General features: G+C 35.1%; 1 protein-coding gene across 1 annotated transcript in view; it reads left to right on the top strand.

Moving 5' to 3' along the window:
• LOC104471886 (bromodomain and WD repeat-containing protein 1-like) overlaps positions 1–18,610 on the top strand; it is a gene marked incomplete at its 3' end in the record, with an annotated part of 43,482 nt that overhangs the window by 9,196 nt on the left and 15,676 nt on the right. The window contains exons 9-22 of the mRNA XM_010087383.1: positions 1,145–1,215; positions 2,391–2,491; positions 3,853–3,893; positions 5,466–5,564; positions 6,980–7,130; positions 7,713–7,847; positions 9,243–9,371; positions 10,676–10,901; positions 11,347–11,532; positions 12,277–12,460; positions 13,277–13,367; positions 14,321–14,461; positions 16,553–16,638; positions 17,539–17,734. Of these exons, the coding sequence (XP_010085685.1) occupies positions 1,145–1,215; positions 2,391–2,491; positions 3,853–3,893; positions 5,466–5,564; positions 6,980–7,130; positions 7,713–7,847; positions 9,243–9,371; positions 10,676–10,901; positions 11,347–11,532; positions 12,277–12,460; positions 13,277–13,367; positions 14,321–14,461; positions 16,553–16,638; positions 17,539–17,734 (1,837 nt within the window). The remainder of the gene's footprint in view (positions 1–1,144; positions 1,216–2,390; positions 2,492–3,852; positions 3,894–5,465; positions 5,565–6,979; positions 7,131–7,712; positions 7,848–9,242; positions 9,372–10,675; positions 10,902–11,346; positions 11,533–12,276; positions 12,461–13,276; positions 13,368–14,320; positions 14,462–16,552; positions 16,639–17,538; positions 17,735–18,610) is intronic.

Here is an 18,610-nt window from a genome sequence, read left to right as displayed (position 1 = left end):
GGGTGGTGGGTCGGAAATTAGATTATTACCAAAAGAAGAGATCTGGGGTCATCAGTTTGTATCTAGTATTGTGATGTATAATGATAGCTGATACAAAATGATGCATTTTACATTAGAGCAGCTATTAAAAAAGAAATAGTATTTTAGAAAGCAGAAGATTATTTTTGCTTTTTAATTCAAACTTCTGATCTTAAGGTAGTAGAATTGCAGCAAAAACTATCAAAGGCATAGTTTCATCTGAGGAATCTTTTTAGTGCTGTTAAGTTATAGGAGGAGAGTATTTTAAACTGGATCCTTAATTATCCTCCTTCTGAAATTAATTTAGAGGACTTAATGAGATGTAAATGTTTAAATTAGTTTAAGCATGGACTTAAATTGTTTTAAGCATTGGTAGGTCTCAAAAAAACATTCTTAGGATTTGAATTTCTATACTGTGTATCACACAAACATGAGAAATACTGAAGGTTTCAACAATTCCTTTGATAAACAGAACACACTTGAACAGAAAAGCAGTAGAATGATGAGTAGAAACCTGTAACGGTTCTAAGTGGCACAGTTTGCTGGATTTGTCCTTAATGTAGTTCTTAGTAGCTACTTCCTGTGAGATGATGGGCCTGTCAACTGGAACAGTGCGTACATGATTTGCAGAGTGGTAAACCAGTTTTTCAAATCACCACATGCACAATGTTGCAAAACTTCTATTATTTCTGTAAAGTTGTATGATTTTGCACAGTATTCAGCAGTTTTTTTTGGTAGGCCTTATTTTGTGTACTGTTGGTGGTTTGTAATTTGAGGGCAAGCATCGAGTACTTAGCGGATGTGTTATGGAGGAGCTAAATCATACTTACCAAAGGATGACAGAGAAGAAACATTCTTTGGCGTGTCATGTCATCCTTGCTAGGTCATCTTGCAGAAAAAGTCATAACCTGTGTGGGCTTCAAATATCATTTGTGTGTATGTGTGCAGTAACTTTGAAAAGTAAACCTTATTGCTCATCCTTCTGCACAAGATTTACAGCTGTTACTGTATGTATTTAAGAAATACCTGTTACATAGATGTTTGAAGAAACATCCCTTTTTTTTTTTTTTTTTTTTTTGGAATGTTGATAAAAACCAAGTTTTCTGTGGCATCTTTTCTTTTTAAGCAATCGGCCAGTGAAATTTACAGAGAAGCCTAGACCAGGGGTTCAGATGCTTTGTTCTTCATTCAGCGTAGGTAAGTTGTGTACAGATTGAGCTTAGCATTGTGATTTCTCTTTGTTCTCCATGGGTGGTAGTTATACTCTGGTTGTGACAGCTTTAAAATATACAAAAGCAGTAGCTGTGTAGTAAGTAATTGTATATATGTGTATTGTTAGCCTATGATATAATTAAATAATGTTACTTGCCTTAGCTAATAGTGAAAGACTGTTGAACTAAGTGATACTATTTTCTTTTTGCCATTGGTGATTTACAGAAGTAAAAGTCACCTGATGCTTGTTTACTTTTTATCTATCTTTACTGGAGATCTTTTTATTTTTGTTTAACCCCTTAGTATAATGCCAGGGATTTGCAAAATTAGTCCTCTAAGATACCACAGTCAACAGCAGTGGAAATTATTACTGCCAATAATAGGAGCTCCTGATTCTGTGCCAGCTCTATGCAGGGGTAATCATCAAGATCCCTTCTTTCTTAAGAATCCATAAATGTATCTATAAGTGTGCTTCACTCCTGACTTATAGTCTTCTTTCATTCTAATCATGTGGGTGACTTGTGGAAAGGGTTACTGGTACCAGAAAGCATGAACATTAGAAGAAACTTGTGAATTTCAGAAATAAAATAAAAATCAAAGTGTAGCTTGTTAATATTGTCATGATATAGCCCTGGATTGGGTTTGGGGTGTTTGGAGTTTTTTTGACAGCACTTACAGGTGTCAGGAGGCAGTTCTTAATACTGCTGCCACCTTAGCTAAATACTAGTATACTTATACTGGTTTACTTATGCTTCTTGGAAGCAATTCACATGCCACAAATGAGACATATGCTACAGTGAAAGAGTCAGCTAGATAGTTCTGATGATGACTAGCCGGGAAATGGGCTAGTCATCATCAGAAATCATGGGAAATACCATAATCAAAGGCTTCTGTCCACAATTAGTAGTGTTAGAAGTTTCAGCATTCCCCTAGTTATATATTTTAAAATCTCTGATACATTGAATATGACTATTTATTTTTACTATAGCTGAGAGAGCTTTCTGGGACAAGAGACCCCTTCTTCATCTGTATGTCAGTGAAAGAGTATAAAAAATGTGACTCTCTTCAGTTTTGTTTTTTTTAAACTAGGCATCTGAGAAGTGTTGGTGATCTGTTTTAATTTCTTACACAGTAGCTTAATTATTGCTTGATTTTTACAGGTGGCATGTTTTTAGCAACTGGCAGCACTGACCATATCATCAGAATGTATTTTTTTGGCTCTGAAACACCTGAGAAAATAGCTGAATTGGAAAGCCATGCTGTAAGTAAGATAGTTAAATCTAATAATTACCTAAAGCGGTATTGAAGTTGCAAGTTAATGTTGTTAGTGTATTTGTAGCAGTGTTGGTTTTATTTAATAATTTTAGAACTTATGCGGAATTTCAGCCAGTCATCTCAATGTGACTTGACCACTTTAAAGGCTGGAATATATCAAGATGATATTTAGAATCCTGTCTTTTCAACAGGATGTCATGCATTTCTCTGATTGTAAAGCGTGTGGTTTGCTCAGTTGCTTCCCTCGATGCAGATGTGCCTAGCCACCCACATATATGCTGTAGAACGTATATTTCATTGCTCAAGTTATTTACCATTTGACACCTTTTGTTTTAAATCTTTAAGTGGGATTGAGTTTCCAGAATTTTACTTCTGTTCGTCTTGACCTTTATTCATGCCTTCAGTGGCTGTGCAAGCAACTTTATCCTTGCTAAGTAATAAGTGAACTTTGCTGGTCTAGCATTGTTTCCCTGTGTGCTTTATATAATGTGTGCTGTCTTATACTTGCCTTCTTGATATAACTGATACCTGTTAGGAAAAGAACTTCCTAGATAAAATACTTTTTTTTTTTTTTTTTTTGTGTGTGTGTGTGTGTACCTCAGTCTAGCGGACTCTGTCTTCTTAGGAATCTAAGGGAAACTTGGCTTATGTTTGTGTGCTGGAGATTGAGTAATTTTTTTTCAGCACTTGATGCACAAAGAATCTATATTTTTACTGTTGAGAATTTAGATTTAGTTGAATCCTTAAAGCTCTTTCAAGGGCAGCTCTTAAAATACTCATCTTCTTCGTTCTGTTTGTCTTAATATGTTTTCTCTAATACTGCATATGACTTCAGCCATTTATGTTATATTGCTAGGCTTGATCAATACTTATTTTGTATGTAGAGAAGAATTTCAGCTCTGAAGATAAACTGATCTGAGTGTGCTGTCTACTTTTCCTGTAGTTTTAATTGTGATAAAATGAGTCAGTAATTGTGTATTTCTTTAAGGAATGTGTAGGTAGGAGTGGGAACAGCAGATTGCTCTTGATTATAGGTAGCTTGGGATATTAGAAATATATATTAAAATATTAGTTAATTGTCTGCCAAGTAATTAATGGACAATTATTTACTTTATCAATCCTTCATGTTGGGCATATTTTTAAAACTTGCATTTTAAATGCATTAATGGTTAGTGAATTCTGGTAAGTATTTGCTGGACTTGGTTCACCTTGCAGTTAAATCTGTTAGAAATTACACAATATGCAGTTTTTTCATTGTTTCATATTTTACTAAGCTCAGATTTGGCAAAACGATTATTTCATGTTGAAAAATTTAATTTCAAACAAACTCTACTTTTTTTTTTACAGGACAAAGTTGACAGCATTCAGTTTTCTAACAGTGGTGATAGGTATGTTGAAAGATGCTCAAATGTGGACAAACAATACCTTATTTTGCAATTAAGAATGTATTATTGTGTTCTCACCTGGAGGTCTCCAGTAAAGAAATTCTACTCATTTAGAACTCAAAGTGGAAATACAGACTAATTCAGGATGGCATAATTAAGTTTCAGCTGTCTGTCTCAGCTATTAATCCTTGTTAGACAATGTCTTTGGACTGGCTGGATTTTTATTTACCTACAGGAGTGTTACCGCTTTTTAACATACTTGATGTATTCATGGCTTCATAAACCTCCTCTTCACCCTCCTGTCCTTTTAGTTTCAGGAAGTATTGGATCAAAATAGGAAATGGGAAAATGCCATGAAAATGGTCTAAAACAAGTTTTAATATTTTTAGGTTTTTTTTCTAGCCTTAACTGCTATTTTTTTAAGCAAATGATTTAACAAAATTTTACAGCTGACTTGGCAGGAGGGAGGGAAGAGTTGTGTAAATTCCATCTGCAAAACTTCACCCATAGTTCCAGTACAGAATGGAGTAACAATTGATCTCTGGGTTGTCACTAATGCAGATGTGGATTTTGGCCTTCAGGGTAGGCTTACATCTGCAACCATAAGTTGCAGCTTTATTTTTATTGTGTCCTTTCTCTTCTTGAAAGCCAGATAAATGTGACTAAGAATGCCAACAATCTTCATTCAGTTTGGAAGTTGTAGTTGTCTTCCTTTAAATGTGTTTTTATGGAGTTATGCTTGTCTTTGGGGCCATCATATTACACTGGTCCATCCATGTTGCCTGCATGGATTGCTTTTTCAAGGCAGTACCAAAAAAAAGGCAAAATAACTGCTCTTCTGCTTGGTGACACTTTCTATGGAAGATGTTTAAGATTTTCTATGATTAATTTCCTATTTTAATAATAATTCTAAACTAGAGCACAGTCATGATATACCTAGCATGCAAACTTTTTCTGTGGGAGGTGTGTCAGCTGTCTTTGTCAGGGTTGTGACTCATGGACTGGGGAGATTATCTTTGGATGTCTTAGTGTTTCAGTTCCTCCTTTCAGGAATTTCCATTCTGCTGTATTGATGTTTCAGCAGTTCATGAAATGGAAGCCTGAAATGCCATGGTTTACACCTTGATATCTTAAAGTAAAGCCCTGGTGGTCTTATCTTTTATGCACAGTTGTGGGTGGGAACATCTCAGGTTTTGCTGTGCTGATCTGTTCTTGGCTTTACCTCAGGATCTGATACTCTACAGTTTCAGAATGGGTTACTTAAAATACATTAAAGTATTGTAATTTACAAGGAGTTGAGGATGAAGTTGTGAATTGAGTTTAACTTTGGAACTTGCTTCTGTGTTCTACGTGTTTTGACAGCTTTATTCAGTTTTTCCCTTCAGAAAAACTCTCTTTCCTGGGCTTCTGGAAAGAAAGTTAATGGACAGATAACTGTGAAGAATTCTCTTGCACACATTGAAGATTTCACTTCTGTCAGTCTTTCATTTTAATGTTTTAAATTGTGGTGGTGTGTAACTCTGAATATGCTTCGAAATCTTTTGAAGATTAATTATCTTTTAAAACTCCTTCAAGGTTCATCAGTGGCAGTAGAGATGGAACTGCTCGAATCTGGCGTTTTGAGCAAGCAGAATGGAGAAGTGTTTTGTTGGATATGTCTGATCGATTACCAGGGTAGGTGAAGTGTTGTCTTTTTTCTTTATCTGTTGTGTAAAGTTGGAAAGTTTGAAAAACTCATGAAGCGCACTTACAGTCAAACTAGAGCAAGCCTTAGCAATATTATGATCAAGTGGTGTGGTCTTTGGGGGAGGTGAAATGAGTGTTCTGTTGATGTAATCATTTTCTAAATTTTTGTATGTGCTTGAATACATGTGTAAATATTAATATAGCTTTAAAATGTGTACTGTGCCAAATTAATTGGCTTTGCTTTGTTAAGGAAAAAAATTAATAGAAAATGCAACAGATCTTCTCTGTCTGGATTTCAGTCAGACACCTGGCATGTCATGGGAGAAACATTTTTAGATTAGTAAAAATAAGATAGATGATAACCTCTTTCCATGAGAGATCGTAACAGATAATAGGTGGATTTCATCAAGGACTGATCTTACTGACTGTTTTGATTGATTCTTCTGAACTTTTTAAAAGTGTATTAATGAAATAGGCTGGTGGCATACAGTTTGAATAACGTCACTACAGATAAAGACCAGGATATTACGTGGCACTGGATAAACCTGAAGGGTACACGATTTACAATAGTATAGAACGCTCAGTCAACTTTTGTGGATACTAAGCAGAAGTGAATTTGTAGGTGAATAAATGGCAGGGGTAGGTGAAAGAGGGAACAAACACAAAAAATAAAACTTGGGTATACTGTTTGATTGGAGGGTGATTGTAAGCTCCTCTTGCAATGCAGCCATAAATATAAAATGGTTTTACAGAGAAAGGAGGGGGCATTAATATTTGAGATTTGACTGGGGCATCTCTCTGGGTTCGTATGTACAATTGTAGTTGTGTATACTTGAGAGAGAATCTTTGTAAGAGAGGCTACTAGTTGATGTGGAATATAGATAATACTGTGTGAAGGTGTGTTTCAAAGAAAGTCTATTTCTTGTTGAGAGGCAGTGTTGCAATATCCTGTAAGTGCATTTCGGGGAGAGAAGTGAGAAAATAGATCAAAGTTAGTATAAAATATTTTCTTTAATATATTTAGGTTGGGAAACAAAAAAAAAAAATCCTTAGTCAACATAGAGGTTAGCTTCTGAAACAGAGTTAGTTGGAAAGCTCTTGGCTATGAAGTCCAAATCTTTAAAAGAATTATGTTAGGAAAGCCTTTTTGCTTTACATTTCAAATGAGAAAGAGGTTATCATGTCCTATGAAATAAGTATGCTAGAAATCCAGATTGGATTGACAGTTGATTGCTCCAAAAAGAATGACGTTTATGGACAAAAGTTTCAAAACAAATTTAATTTTCTTAACTTCCCTTTCCTTGTCTGATTATTAACATGGGGAAACAGGTTATTTTTCTGAATTTTGAGATTGAAATGGGCTAATTAAAAATATCTCATGCCTGTTCAACTCTTTAAAATAGTGACACATGTTCAGAAGAAGACAAATTTATGAAGCCTAAAGTAACCATGATAGCTTGGAACCAAAATGATAACTATGTCGTTACGGCTGTGAATAATCATCTGCTCAAAGTTTGGGATTCCTATACAGGGCAATTGCTTCATGACTTGGTGGTATGTGATTTTACTTCCTTTTTGAAGTAGATAGCCTTCCTAGAATTGCAATGACATGTGCATGCTGAGTTCATAATTAGATATGATTTGTTGTGAAAGATCTATGTGAGCGATGAAGCAAGTGTAGTGCTGCTTGGACTTTTTTTTTAACTGAAACTACCTGCTTCCTCCTGCATTTGAACAATCCTTTCTGTAGTTGCTGTATTGAACTTGCCTCTCCTGTGGAATAAATAAAAGTTTTTGTGAAGTAATATACTTGCCCATTGAGTAGGTTACTGTCCTTTGGCAAAAGCTCCATATTTCTAGAGTTCTTCCTTGAATCTAGAAAATTGTTAAATTAAATCTAGCATGATAAAGTCTTTCCGGCTGCCTGGGATTTTGTCCTGTTTATGTGTCCCAGGTAGCAGTCCAGATAGATAAACTGTGGAATTTGTAAAAGTCCATATGTTTTGGAGGCAGCTTATAGGGGTCCAGTTTTCCAAAGTCTGAGTGTGAGGAGAGGATAGCACAGAGCTTTAAGCTCTACTGTAAATGTCTACTGATGTGGATTTATAACCTCTTGTTTGCAATTTTAAATTCTAGGGGCACACAGATGAAGTATTTGTCTTGGAGACCCATCCTTTTGATTCCAGGATAATGCTCTCTGCGGGTCATGATGGCAACATCTTTATATGGGACGTTACCAAAGGCACGAAAACAAAGCATTATTTTAACATGGTAAGACCTTTTTTAAACTCCATTTTTTCTCAACACACAGCAGTGTGTTCACATACTAGTTTAAGGAATTGTCACCAACATTCACACCCCTGCACCTTTTGGGGGTTAAAAAAAAAACACACCAAAAAGCAAACAAACAACCCACCAAAAACCCCAAACCAGCAGAATTTGTTTTTTCTGTAGAGCTTTTGCCTTTGAATTTTTTGGTTATTGTAACTGTAGGTGCAAAGTGACCAGGAGCCAGTTTTAACAGTTTAATGTGGCAGAAAAGGACAGCTGGGATTGCCTCCCTTGTCTGCTTCCAGCTGCCCACTTCCATGCTCTACCTTGAATCAGGTGCCTCTCACTGGACCTTTTACTAAGCTGAGTCAGTTCACTGGTCTGCAGAAGTATTTCCCGCTTCCTTCTACTGCTACTTTTCTGTAGGGCTTCTGAATTGCATTTGGTCAGGGAGGCCTTGATAAGCTTCTGAGACAAGGAAGATGAATTGTGAGACTTTGCAGTTGGGTGTGAGGAATGTGAGGTATAGGGGAGCAGAGCAGGACTTCACTTTAGTCATAGTCAGTGCCAAAGCTCTTCGAACTTCACCTGTTGATTAGGACTTCTCAGTCTGTGAGGTGTTGTGAATAGTTGACACTAGGGCTTTTCTGCTCTTTGTTACTAAAACTCTTCTTGCACCTTGTTCGCAGCAACTATTTGTATTGAGATGAGGTGCTATCTAAATTCTGAAAGGTCCTGTTTTAGACCATCATTGAAGGAGTCTTTATGGACAAATACTTGTATTCTCAACCATCTTAAAGATGATAATAGTATCACCATAAGTGTTAGTGGATTGTCCAGTTCTTCTGGAGAAGCTCCCATGACACTCACTCTGTTTGTCAACTCATGATTAACACTTATTTAAAATACATCCTTTTCTCTGAGACTTAAGTTGTGATCCTATGGTCATATTAATTTTTAAACATTTTTTTTCTGGTTACAGTCAGTAGTAAAGTGATTTTTTTTTTTTCTTTAGCTTTAAGATTCACTGTGCTTTTCTTGAAAGTGCTTTAACAAAATCAGTATGTATTAGCTGCAATTTACTTTTAAGCGGTATACTAACAGATAAAAAGCTTCAAAAAGCTTTTTTCTTCTGTAACAGTAAGTTTCCATATACTCTTTAGTGTATCTTTTTAAATTGAGTGCATCTTTTAAAACTGTATGATTCAGGACTTTAATTCACCTGTCAAAGGGGAAAAGAAGTAAAATGAAGTGATTAGATTATTTGTGCTTTAATGGAGGTATTTAAGAGGTGCATGACTGCTTTTGATAGAGTAATTAAGTTTTGATGCTGCATTATTGTTTGCTCAAAATAAAATTGGTCAAATAGTCTTGAGTTTCTTTCCTTCAATACAGATTGAAGGCCAAGGACACGGTGCTGTTTTTGACTGTAAATTTTCACCAGATGGGCAGCATTTTGCATGTACAGATTCTCATGGGCATCTGCTGATATTTGGTTTTGGTTGTAGCAGACCTTATGAAAAGGTAAGTTCAGCTTTTTATCAGAACTGTTTATTCAAGCTTCTAACTGAAATTAGATTAGTTACAATCGTTTCTCTAAAACATATGTAAAAAAGAGTTTTGTATGGGATCTAAATGCAATGGGTTCCTTGATGTCTCTGAGTTCTCTTGTGTGTATGGTCCTGGCACAACAGAAACAAAGTGTGCTAACGTTCCATTGGGAGCAGTTCCGAAGAACTTTTCTGGAATACATTTTCATCTTCCAGCCAGCTAATATGCATGTTAATTTTTCAACCTCAAAATTACTTTTATTTCCAATTTCTGAAAATAGCTTAATGTTTAAAGATTGGAATGTATCACAAAGTTTGTTGCACTGCTCTCTAATTAACAAAAAAACAGACTGTTTGTATGTTAAGAATAATTTGCTCATTTATTTCAATTATTAGAACTTGGGGTTCTTTAGGCCTTTCCTTGTTGAAACCCAAATTCACTGTAGTAGTTTGTTTAAAAATAAGAAAAAGTAAATATTTGTCCAACACTGTGGATTTTGAAATGTTAGCAAAATGTGCATGGGATAAATGTTTTGCTTTTTTGAATCTATCAGCCTGTTTCCTTTTTGTTTTGATAAATACAAGTATTTCTGTTCCTTCGAAATAGTTCTCAAAAGTGCAGTTCTGGCCTATGTTTTTCTTCATTTCCCTTTCAGTTTTTTTTAAAGTTGCAATGGTAATTCCATGTTTGTAATTTTAAAGAATTTTTTTTTTTCTTGCTCTACATGCTTGGCTGAAATTGAAACTTATTCTCTTCATCTTGCTTATCATTGATAGGATCAAAGATTCTGACTGTGATCTAATATTTGTGTAACTGTTTTCCTTCAGCTGCCTGGATTTAAAAGACTGTTTCAGTTGTAGAAAAAATTTCTGGTGAACGTTGCATGATTAAGAAAGAACTTTACTTTGAAAGCTTATATTGAACTTTAGACAGTTATTTCCTTGCATGGAAACCAAGGAAACTTTTCTTAATTGTGTGGAAAAAAATAGAAGGAGATGTAAAATATTTTTAATTTTAAGTATAAAGAAGTGCTTCTGCTTTAAGTTACCTCAGTTTGTTTTCTAAAACATTTTGTTGCCTGCAAAAACACTCTCAAAAATCAGTACTGCAGCACCCGTACAGGTTAATTGTAGCTATGCATAACCCCTCTTATTGGGAACTTGCCCTTTCTTTTACCTTTAAAGAGGTTTTAGATATTTTAGTGTCATGTGTTCTTCTCTGTTCTTAGCATATTCTTTTTTTCAAACTGATAACATAAAAACTTCATTTCTTTCTAGATTCCTGATCAGATGTTCTTCCACACTGACTATCGGCCACTTATTCGAGACTCTAACAATTATGTCCTAGATGAGCAGACTCAACAGGCTCCTCATCTCATGCCCCCTCCATTCTTAGTAGATGTGGATGGAAACCCTCATCCCACAAAATATCAAAGATTGGTACCAGGAAGAGAGAATTGTGCAGATAAGCATTTGATTCCTCAACTTGGATATGTAGCAACAAGTAAGAACACTATCGCTAAAGACCTACATCCAGAAGTTAGAGTTACTGTAGCAATTCTGAAGGGGAACAGAGTAGACATGACATAGGTGATTTAAAAATGCCTTCATTTTCTCCCATGCTGACTATTGTGTATTTGTGTTCACTAAAGATGCTGAAAAGTCCTGCAGTGAATATGGTTTTAAACAAGCAAAAATGAAAAAATTGGTTGTTCAAACAGATGTCTTAATTATTTTATTTTCTGCAAGCACTGATGTCAACAAACTATGTTTGAGTTGTAGACTCTGTGTCATTCGGAATAAGCAATTGGATCCAATTTCAGGAATGGTTTTAACTGTGTTTAGTGGTACAACCTGTCTTACTGTGATGTGAACAAAAAGATTAAATAATTTGCTATAGTCAGTTGGTTAACTGAACCCATTAATTTTTTTTGTATTGCACTTGCAAGGTGATGGAGAAGTGGTTGAACAAGTTATAGGCCAACAATTAGTTGACCAGGATGAACAAGGCTTGGAGCCCAGCATTCTTGATGGCATGATTAGACAATTACAACTACAACAAGATCAAAGAATTGGAGCTGATCAAGAATCTGCTTCAAGTGGTCCACAACATGGGGAAGGAACACCTAGAAGAGGTTAGTACTTGCTGATAAATTATTAGGTAATTGTTCTCTATCCATTTTTTTTATGCTGTGTGAAATATTTCAAACAGGTTTTAACTTTAATGTTGTTTTGGGGACTCAGATTCCCTTAACATAGTGATGTCTGGTTAAGATCTTTTTATTCATTAAAACACTGCTTCTCCTGTGATTAAATTGCAAAACAAAGCCTGTTGTTTTTCCTTTTAAAGACCATTAATTGTATTTCCTAGAGTGCTACATATTTAATAATATTTGTCAAGTACTCAAATAACATTTATAGGAGCTACATTTATTCTCACCTGAAGTTTGCAACGTAAGTATTTTACTATTATTCAAACTGCGTTCCCCTTTCCCCTCTTCATGGATTTAAACCAGACAGTTTTCTGATCTTTGTCCTTGTAGTTTTAATTATGTAAGCTCAGCTCCAGGAAGAGTGCTTTTTAGAACATTGCTACCCTCAGACCTGCCTGAAATAGTTCAGAAAAACACCTCTGTCGCATTATAGTTCCTTTCACTGTATTAAAATAGTAGTAGAAATAACCATTTAAAAAGTATATGTGTAATCTTACGGTATTTTCTACAAAACGATAACTTCCTGAAGGTGACAACTAGTCATACATTTATTATTGTGGAGATAAAAATACGTAAAGTGATAATTTTTATCTTGTAGTAAGAAGAAACAAGGTTTCAGTTCTGTGTAGTCTGGAAAAAAAAAAAATTTTTGTTTGCATATTTTAGCTTTTAGAAGACCAAGTTACGACATCCAGTCTCCTCCCAATATTGGTCTGCGACGTAGTGGGCAAGTTGAAGGTGTGCGTCAGATGCATCAGAATGCTCCACGAAGTCAGATGGCTACTGAGCGAGACCTTCAGGCTTGGAGACGAAGAGTTGTTGTACCAGAAATACCACCAAGCTTACTCAGGTCTGTAGAGAGATTACTGGGCTGCAGATATGACTAAAGAGAACACATTGTGTTGTTTTTTTCTAAATCTAGTGCTGTTAGACCTAAGCTAAAATAGATACATGGTACAAATTGAAATAGTTCAGTGCTACGGTCAGCTGTGCTTAAAAACGTCTAATTGCAAAATCCATTCTACAACTGAAGTTTCTCTAATTTAATAGAGAATGATTCTCCCGTATTTCAGTATTTTAAATCATCTTAAAGGACAGGTAGGTTACCTAGATTCTTGCTTTTTACAAAATAAAGGGATATAGGTTAAATTCATTTACATAAAAGAGTTTGGAGAAATTATGCTTTTGTGAGACTTTGTGGGGGTGATGTGTTATGACCATAAGCAGCACTGAGCACTTGAAGTGCTAAACCAGTTAGCTGCTTTCAAAAGTACTATCAGCATGCATCTGTGAAAAGGAGAATATCGATATCTAAATATTTCTTCTTAATGGTACAGCCATATGTGCTGCCACATCTCTGAAGTTTTTAAAAAGCCTTTCCAGTGTTGGGAGGTAGAATGATTACAAAAGGGAAAGGGGAAGAATGTGGATTAAAAATGGGTGTGAAAAAGTTTATTATGTTCTGATATTTGCAAGGAAGAATTTATTAATATCCATTTTCTTTAACTGGAAGTGAGAGGACATATGTTATAGGTGTTTGGGCAATAATAACATCAGAAATTAATAATGTAGTGGAATTAGGGTTTTTTAGATCCTTTAAAGATCACTTAATTTTTCAGCATTGTCAAAACAGATGTAGAATTAGATTTTCATTACTTTCTTGTAGGAAGCAGGAAGAATATCGAATTGCAAAAGGAGAAGAAGAGAGAGATCTTTATGCAAGAGAGAAGAAAAAGTCATTCGAGTCATTGGAAAAGGTATGCAGCAGCATCTAGGAAAATGGGCATTCTGTGTTCACGGACAAGTCATGGTTTAAAAAATGAAAGCAAACTTTTCTGAAAATATGGTCTTCAAAGGTCTGCTGATTCAGCTTCCACTTATTGCAGGACAAGGTTTGATTTATTTTTATGAATACCTAGAATTCTTGTTTCTTTCAGTCTTGCCTCCTTCCATCTGAGGTATTTGATAGTAATTTTTAAAGGCAGGCTTGATTTCAGGCCATTCTCATTTTATTGCAGTTAAAGTTTTGAGGACAGTTGTTGCAGGTCCACGCTAAAGCACTGAGGTGCAAATGAGAATGTTCAAGGTGCTATATTTGAAGAATTATAGGCTATATTGTCATTCCCTTGTCATTTTGCTTTAGATAACAATGTTTTGTGTATGGTGCATCTTTTTCAGACTTGCTCCATTTTGAATGATAATTTCATTAGCTATTTTTTGGAAGAGATCAGTGAGAAGGAAAAATTGGTTATTGTACTGTTTTTGTAAGATAGTGGCCTGATTCACTGTGTCTTTGCAGTACAAAGCAATTTGACACAAGTATTCTACTGCATGATCCCCTTAACTGGGGGGCATTGAGGTTTTCTGGTCCTCTCAGAATTGTACATTATAGACAGATAATGCCTTGATTCTGTAAATAAATTTATCAGGTAATGTGAATGGACTTGTCACAGTAGTTTCTAAAGAGCAATTCCTTAGAACAACTACTAAATCTTAAATTGAGAACAGCAAATTTAGAACTATTGTTTTACAGGCAGATTGTTTCTTCTGAAAAGGAGTTTTGATGTGATCAGGCTGTGATGTGATGAGGTCGTTTCAGTTTCTACATTCCACAATGCTTTTAGCCAGTCTTTCACCCCCCTATAATAGTTTGCCACATGCACACTTTTATGTAACTTCTTTTTTTTCTTTTACTTCCTATATAAATTAGAGTGACTCTGAGTCTTCATTGATACAATGTAAGCGTAGACTGTATAGACGCAAATATCGCAATTACCGAACACGGAATAACATTGAACAACTGGAGTCTTCTGATGAGGAAAGAGATAATGGTTTTGGCTTGATAGAGCAGGTAAGTTCTCTTCAGAGTTCTGTATTTTGAATTTGAGTTCCTCAGTAAGTTAATGTTGTGGTTTAACCCCAGGCAGTAACCAAGTCACTTGCTCACTCCCCCTCCCGGCTCAGTGGGATGGGGAGGAGAATCAGAAGAACAAAAGTAAGAAAACTGATGGGTTGAGGCAGTTTAATAGGACAGCAAAGGAAGAAACAATAAGAATAAAAGAACATACAAAACAAGTGATGCACAGTGCAATTGCTCACCACCTGATTGCTAGTCCAGTTGCAGGCTCCTGGCCAACTCCTTCCAGTGTATGTACTGAGCAGGACATCATATGGTATGGAATATCCTGTTGGCCAGTTTGGGTCAGCTGCCCTGGCTGTGCTCCCTCCCAGCTTCTTGTGTACCTCCTTGCTGGCAGAGCATGGAAAACTGATAAGTCCTTGAGTTATTAAAAGCACTACTTGGCAACAACTAAAACATCAGTGTGCTATCAACATTATTTTCATATTAAATCCAAAACACAGCACTATACCATATACTAGGAAGCAAATTAACTCTATCCCAGCTGAAATGGAAACCAGGACAGTGAAAATGCATGTAAATGTGCCTTTTCTCTCTTCAAACAAGCAAACAAAAAGCCCCTCTTTTTACAAGGGAAAGTAGTTCTGTAAGCATCATTATTGTTAGCACTTCTCAAATCTAATTAACTGTTGCTTTAATAATGGCAGTCTTTCCTGTCATTTTATAAATAGCTGAACTATTTTTGATGAGAATCTTCTAAACCAAATCCACAGCCCAAGGCAAAACACTCACATACAATGCTGAGATTGGCTTAAAGTGAAGTTTGGATTTTACATGTGTGTTGCTCTTTCTCTGCAAAAACCTGCCAAATTTGTGCACACACCTAAAAATGGAAATTTTTGAGGTTCTTTTGGGAATAGTTCTGGCACCTGACAAATTCAAAGCACACAAAGTGCAAATAGGAGAGTTAGGTGCACTGTCCTGTAAATACTAAATATACTTACATATTTTTGAAGAAGTGATGTTAGATCTAATAATAGTATAAGAAGCTGAGCTTTGCTTTAAATCCTTTTAATCCTACAAATGGTAGGACAAAAGGGAAGAACTGACTTAGTGAGTATTGTCCATCCTGTACACTGTATGAACAGGTCTTAGGGTGAAGACTGTTAACTTTAACTCTGAAGATGACAAATAAATTATCAGTTAGACTAAGTCAAACAGTATCAAATTGAAGTTGCAGGTTAAATCTCCTTTTTTTTTTTTTTTTCTTGACAGCATATAACTTGAGACATGAGCAGTGCATTTTACTTGGTCATTTCAGTTATGGAAAACACATTTAAAACATGAAGTTAATGCAAATTAATTGCTGAATAACAATAAGGAAATTACTTGTTTGATGTATCTTCATTATTTAGTTTTGCATCTAAATATATGCATGAATACACCCAATTAGTGCTTTGTCAATCAGTTGATACTGAAATCGGAAAAATTACCTGTTTCTAAGTTGCATAACTAATGAAAAAAAGTCATAGAAGCGCTACTCCTGTAGCACAATATACCCATGTTGTGCAGATGAGAGATGTGATAGTTTTCCTTGATTTGTTCCTTTTGCAGTCTTTAAATTCTTCCTTTGCGTTCTAGTGAGCTAGAGTTTGTGTACTTTACTTGACCTAATTACACCATCATGAATCTGGAATTTGAAGGAATCAAAATTGCGTGCCACTTTGTTCTGATAAATAATGTGAACTTAGACTAGAAAAAAAATAGAACTGTCATATGGTAGGAGGATAGAAGTGTTGGTTTGTGAAGAGTGGCTACAGCAGGTGGATCCACATCTGGCTAATAAAATGTTAGTTAATATACAGAAGTTAATGATTCATAGTGCACTCTTGAGGTTAATAGGTTAAATTGAAATCAACTACAAAACCAAACTGCTTTCATTTCTACTTTAACAACTTCACCATATTTCTTCCTAACTTGATTATATGCAGACATGAATGAAGAATGTGTTTTATGTTTCAAACCCCTAAAACATGTGCTGTGAGAAAGTTTTGGATTGACTCTGCATATTTTTAAATTCAGGAAGCTGAAGAAAGTGAGGGCTCTGGCTCATCTGATGAAGAGGAAGAGTGGAGAAGTGACAAGAAAAGAAACAATAATATTTCTAGGTAAAAGCAAACAAATCCCAGTTTCTTCTGTAATGAGTTTTACTTGAATTTTGGCAAGTTAAAAGTTGTATGGAAGTTCTAATGTGCTTCATATGTGATAATATTTTGTAGGGTACTGTACTGACACATTGCATCATAATTTAGTGTTTCATTTCGCCGAAACACTTCTGTTTTTTGATGTAGCTTCAAATCCCTTTGCTTTTTTGCCAGATGGCAAGGAGAAGGAAGATAGTCTGGAAGATAGTCTTTGTTCTGTTATTTTTTTTTTGTGAGGTGGGGGTTTTTGTTTGGTTTGGGATTTTGCTTTTGTGTTTGTGTTTTTTAATAATGCAGCAACAGCGAGTTGCTTACTCTTAAAATGTTTGGTTGAAAAAAATCTTAATTTTGATAACGTTATAATTTTGTTCAGAACTGAAGTTATCTATAACTTTAATTTTTTTACTATGCTTTTTTAGATATTCATTCTAGAACTCTATATTAGTAGAACTAAAAAATACTGAGAGAGATTTTAAAAAAAGCAAGAGTGTACCTGTGAGATTTGTATAACTGTCTTTAAAGAATTTAAGTAGTGTTTGGCTAGTGTGTTTTTTAGGGCGGGCTCTTAACTGGTCCAGAGTTTCATTGCATGACTTTCTTGAATAAGCTTACTGATTTTAGAATTCACTAGACTTGAGGTTTTTTTTAAAAAACATGCTTTGAATTACTGTGTTCCCAAAAAACTATGTTAAACATCAAGCAAAGTAATTGTTACAACAGGTCAAAGTAACTTTAGTTCTTTTGATAGTGCTTTCAACAGTAGTCTATATCTGCAAATACTTGTCTAAGAGAATTTAGCAATCTGAAATATTGACAGCTTGGTTCTATGTGTGTATTTTCCCTGACCCAATTCACTATGGACAGTGAGTCTTCAAGTAAATACTCTGACTGGATCGCTGATGCAGGGATTAACCTACAACCTGCTGTACGGACTTCTCGACGGAAAGCTATCAGATATTGCAGTACCTCAGAAGATGAAGTATCAGCAGAGAAATCATCTCCTCCAAAGAAAAGAAGAAGAAAAAGGAGAAAAAAGCCCAAACCAAAAAAGCAGGAGGAGGTATACAGATAATTTCTTCTGCTCACTCTTCAATAAATTTCTCTCTTAGGTTTTAGACCTATTCACTGGAAACTGTTGAAGTAATTATTATTGCCATTGGACAAAGATGTTGGTATCACTACATATGATGCACCCTTAATTAATGTGAGACCACTCCAAATGCAAGGTATCTGCTGTTGTGTATGGAAGAATCTGCATTCCAAGTGAAGTCACTTTCACTTTTCAAATAAAAAGGGTTCTCATAGTTGTTGGTGTCAAAGGAGAAATGTGATTATTAAATAACTATGGAATATTAGACTAAAACTCTGTTAAACTGTCTGGTTTTAAGTAACGTCTTTTTGAAAACTTGGGGGGATGTAGTCACTGAATTTATGGTAGCCCTTTATACTTGGGTTGAAATTTTGGTTTTTTGTAAGTTACAATAATTACTCTTTTTTAAGTTACCAAAATTTTTAAGTTAAATAATTATTCTTTTAAAAGTTACAATAGCTATTATTTGCTGTCTTCTACCATAATGGGGCAAACAGATTCCTTTTTTCCTTTTGGTGTTTTTTTTTTTTTTATACTTGGGGTAATTTTGGTATGTTTTTCTCTGCATCCTTTCACTTTCTTCCAAGTGTGCTCAAAATGATATTTTTGGAACTGTATTAATATGGATGTTTACTGTTCAATATCTCTTGTAACTTTTCATAATGAAGTAGTTTCTTGCGGCTTGATAAATATTTTTAGTGGGCACTGAGAATGCCATCTAAATTATAAAATTTTGTTTCTCTTAAGATCTGCATAATAGTAATCATGCTCACTCAAATCTTCCCTTAGGAAAGGAATGCTTAGTATCATGACTACAAATACAGTTAGAACTCGAGCAAGGCCTTG

This window comes from Pterocles gutturalis, unplaced genomic scaffold, assembly GCF_000699245.1.
Source record: "Pterocles gutturalis isolate BGI_N339 unplaced genomic scaffold, ASM69924v1 scaffold8436, whole genome shotgun sequence".
In the NCBI taxonomy this organism is placed as follows: Eukaryota; Metazoa; Chordata; class Aves; order Pterocliformes; family Pteroclidae; genus Pterocles; species Pterocles gutturalis.
Note: the sequence above shows the minus strand (reverse complement) of the source record. Positions and strands in the feature narration are given on the sequence as shown.